The sequence below is a fragment of the Telmatherina bonti genome (genome assembly GCF_933228915.1).
Source record: "Telmatherina bonti genome assembly, chromosome: 8".
NCBI classification, from domain to species: Eukaryota; Metazoa; Chordata; class Actinopteri; order Atheriniformes; family Telmatherinidae; genus Telmatherina; species Telmatherina bonti.
The window spans coordinates 2005635-2009441 of NC_136626.1; the positions used below are offsets into that span (position 1 = coordinate 2005635).

At 57.2% G+C, this 3807-nt stretch overlaps 1 protein-coding gene across 1 annotated transcript in view; it reads left to right on the forward strand.

Annotated features, from left to right (window-relative positions):
- nwd1 (NACHT and WD repeat domain containing 1) overlaps window positions 1-1485 on the forward strand; it is a gene marked incomplete at both ends in the record, with an annotated part of 21029 nt that extends 19544 nt beyond the window's left edge. The window contains 4 exon segments of the mRNA XM_079245155.1: window positions 9-151; window positions 153-566; window positions 700-805; window positions 1175-1485. Coding sequence (XP_079101281.1) covers window positions 9-151; window positions 153-566; window positions 700-805; window positions 1175-1485 — 974 coding nt within the window.
- Between the last annotated feature and the right edge of the window lie 2322 nt (window positions 1486-3807).

A 3807-nucleotide genomic window follows, 5' to 3' on the forward strand; every position in this document is an offset into this window, starting at 1 on the left:
TGCTTCAGGTTCCGTGTCCCACCATCTGGCTGTCTCTGCTGAAGTCTCCTGTCTGGAGTTGGTCCAAAACAAACGTTTACTGGTCTGTGGTTTGTCCAGCGGCACCGTCCTCATTTATCCATTGAGTCTCCCCCAGGAGACGCTGTGCATCCCCCCCCCCAGAGAGCCGGTCGGGGGTCCTCTGCCTTTCCGTCAGCTCCCAGGAGAAGCTCCTAGCTGTGGCCTACGAGGACTCGGTGTGTCTGTTTGAGATCACCACCAGAGACAGCTTCCCCACGGTGGAGGGTCCCGTCCACTGCCTCCCCCTGGCCCTGCTGCATGCCCCCCCGTCCTCCATGGCTCTGCTGCCGGACTGCCGGCTGTTGTACGGGACCAGATGCGGGGAGGTGAAGTTATGTGCCTTCAGCGGCGGTGCTGCCGACGTCAGCCTGCAGCCTCATTCCAGCAGAATCACGTGCGTGACGGCTAGTAACTGGGGGACACACGTCCTGGTGGGCTCCGAGGACACCGTCCAGAGGCTGTGGGCCCTTAACCCACTGGTCCTGGACCACACCATGGAGTACCAGGTAAGAGTAGACGTACCGTAGACCTGAGTTAGCACACAGTCAACCTCTGTCCCACTGAGGCTGTCGTCATGCTAATATCATCATGGTTTCCATGACAACACTGCTAATGTTTTCCTCTTCCTGCTATCGTCAGGGTTTCCTCTTCAAGGGCGTCCTCTGTGCTGCGTTCTCGGAAAGTGATGAGTTTGTCTTCACAGGATCACAAGATGGAACCATAAAGGTCTGGGATATGGTCTCAGGTAGGAGCATCCAGGTCTGGTCCACACGTTTTATTGACCAATCAGAGAACCCCGTCTGTGAAGAGCAACTGAGTGTAATTACATGTATATACTGATCAAACTTCAAAAGAGTTGAACCAAAGACGGAGGAAGATGTCTCTCGGGCTCGGTCCTGGGACCCCGACCAATCATTCTTTAGATCAATAATCAATAAGTTTATGCCAGCGGCCAAAGAGGTTGTAGACTCTCCTCGGCAAGGCGCGGCGTGATCAACTCAGACATAATCAACTGAGACTCCATCAGGGGATCAGGCATAAAAAGTAGAAAATCAGTGATATTGATCAGCCTGATGACATGTTGGTCATGTGACTTCTTGACTTCCTGCTTCAGGACGGCTGCTCTATGTCCAGAATGTCTACGCTCCTGTCTCCCGGATGGTGACCTTCAGGAATGGCTTTGTGGGTGTGTCCTGGCTGGGTTCCGTTATCAGGGAGGCCTTCCGGTGTCCGGAGCACATCCGTCCAGACTACAACCCCCTGAGGAACGTCAGTGACCAGTACCGGGTCACCTCCAGGGAGAAAGACCAGGACCCACAGCAGACCTCCGGGTCCAACCTCCAGGATTTTAACCCGGCCCAGCTCAACCTGCGCCTCATGAGCATGCTCAGAGACAAGCCGTCTTCCACCTGCAGCATGCTGTAGTACAGATCCTCAGTCCTGGTCCTGCGGTGCCGGTGTCCTGCAGGTTTCATAAGCTTCCCTGCCGTAGCCGGTCTGATATCCGGCGCTGAGCCGGTCTGCTCCGATGGACTTCAAGAAACGTGTAAAACCTGCAGGACACCAAGACCCAAACCCCTGGAGGGGTTTGCTGTTTTGTAGCGCTCAGGTCCAGGATCCTGGATCTGGTCTGGTCCAGGACCTGGTCCGGTCCAGGACCTGGTCCAGGACCTGGTTTGGTCCAGGACCTGGTCTGGTCCAGGACCTGGTCTGGGCCAGGACCAGGTCTGCTCCAGGATCTGGTCCAGGACCTGGTCTGGTCCTCCTGAGGAGATGCAGGGCAGATGAATGTCAGCAGTGATGTCATCGAGGCCATGACGTTTTGCTCCATGCACCTGATATGGTTGTTGCCGTGGTAACGGGCAGTAAAGCGACCCGTCCCGCTGCAGATGGAAGTTAAACATCAACCGGGTCTGGAGGTCCGCCCACACGGCAACAAGACCTGAACGGCTGAGACGGCTTCCTGCTCTGGAGTTGTTGTTTTTCCAGACATGGACGCGTCCACGCCGATGTGCTTCCTGCTGCTGCTGGGACACGTGACGGCTCAGACGGGTAAGAGCTGGTTCTAGACCTCAGAAACCGGGTCAGACTGGTCCACACACAGTTCTCCACATGTTTACCGGCAGAGGAACTCGGACAGAATATCTGATTTCTGATTGGGACAAGTCTGGAGTCTGTGGAGGACTCGGTTGGGTTTGTGATCCAGGAAGCAGATCTGTTTCCCGTCATAAAACCGCACCTGGGTTCAATTCGCTGACCAGGACCACGACTGGAGGACAGACTCAAACTGGGATCTAGAGCCAGGCCGGGATCTGGTTCTGGCTCTGGAGCCAGGCTGGTTCTGGCTCCAGAGCCAGGCCGGGATCTGGTTCTGGCTCTGGAGCCAGGCCGGGATCTGGTTCTGGCTCTGGAGCCAGGCTGGTTCTGGCTCCAGAGCCAGGCCGGGATCTGGTTCTGGCTCTTGAGCCAGGCTGGTTCTGGCTCCAGAGCCAGGCCGGGATCTGGTTCTGGCTCTGGAGCCAGGCTGGTTCTGGCTCCAGAGCCAGGCCGGGATCTGGTTCTGGCTCTGGAGCCAGGCTGGTTCTGGCTCCAGAGCCAGGCCGGGATCTGGTTCTGGCTCCGGAGCCAGGCCGGGATCTGGTTCTGGCTCTTGAGCCAGGCCGGGATCTGGTTCTGGCTCTGGAGCCAGGCCGGGATCTGGTTCTGGCTCTGGAGCCAGGCTGGTTCTGGCTCTTGAGCCAGGCCAGGATCTGGTTCTGGCTCTGGAGCCAGGCTGGGATCTGGTTCTGGAGCCAGACTGGGATCTGGTTCTGGCTCTGGAGCCAGGCTGGGATCTGGTTCTGGAGCCAGACTGGGATCTGGTTCTGGTTCTGGAGCCAGACTGGGATCTGGTTCTGGAGCCAGGCTGGGATCTGGTTCTGGTTCTGGAGCCAGACTGGGATCTGGTTTTGGTTCTGGAGCCAGACTGGGATCAGGTTCTGGAGCCAGGCTGGGATCTGGTTCTGGTTCTGGAGCCAGACTGGGATCTGGTTTTGGGTCTGGAGCCAGACTGGGATCTGGTTTTGGTTCTGGAGCCAGACTGGGATCTGGTTCTGGTTCTGGAGCCAGACTGGGATCTGGTTTTGGTTCTGGAGCCAGACTGGGATCTGGTTCTGGAGCCAGACTGGGATCTGGTTTTGGTTCTGGAGCCAGACTGGGATCTGGTTCTGGTTCTGGAGCCAGACTGGGATCTGGTTTTGGTTCTGGAGCCAGACTGGGATCTGGTTCTGGAGCCAGGCTGGGATCTGGTTCTGGTTCTGGAGCCAGACTGGGATCTGGTTCTGGAGCCAGACTGGGATCTGGTTCTGGAGCCAGGCTGGGATCTGGTTCTGGTTCTGGAGCCAGACTGGGATCTGGTTCTGGTTCTGGAGCCAGACTGGGATCTGGTTTTGGTTCTGGAGCCAGACTGGGATCTGGTTCTGGAGCCAGGCTGGGATCTGGTTCTGGTTCTGGAGCCAGGCTGGGATCTGGTTCTGGTTCTGGAGCCAGACTGGGATCTGGTTTTGGTTCTGGAGCCAGACTGGGATCTGGTTCTGGTTCTGGAGCCAGACTGGGATCTGGTTCTGGAGCCAGACTGGGATCTGGTTTTGGTTCTGGAGCCAGACTGGGATCTGGTTCTGGTTCTGGAGCCAGACTGGGATCTGGTTTTGGTTCTGGAGCCAGACTGGGATCTGGTTCTGGAGCCAGGCTGGGATCTGGTTCTGGTTC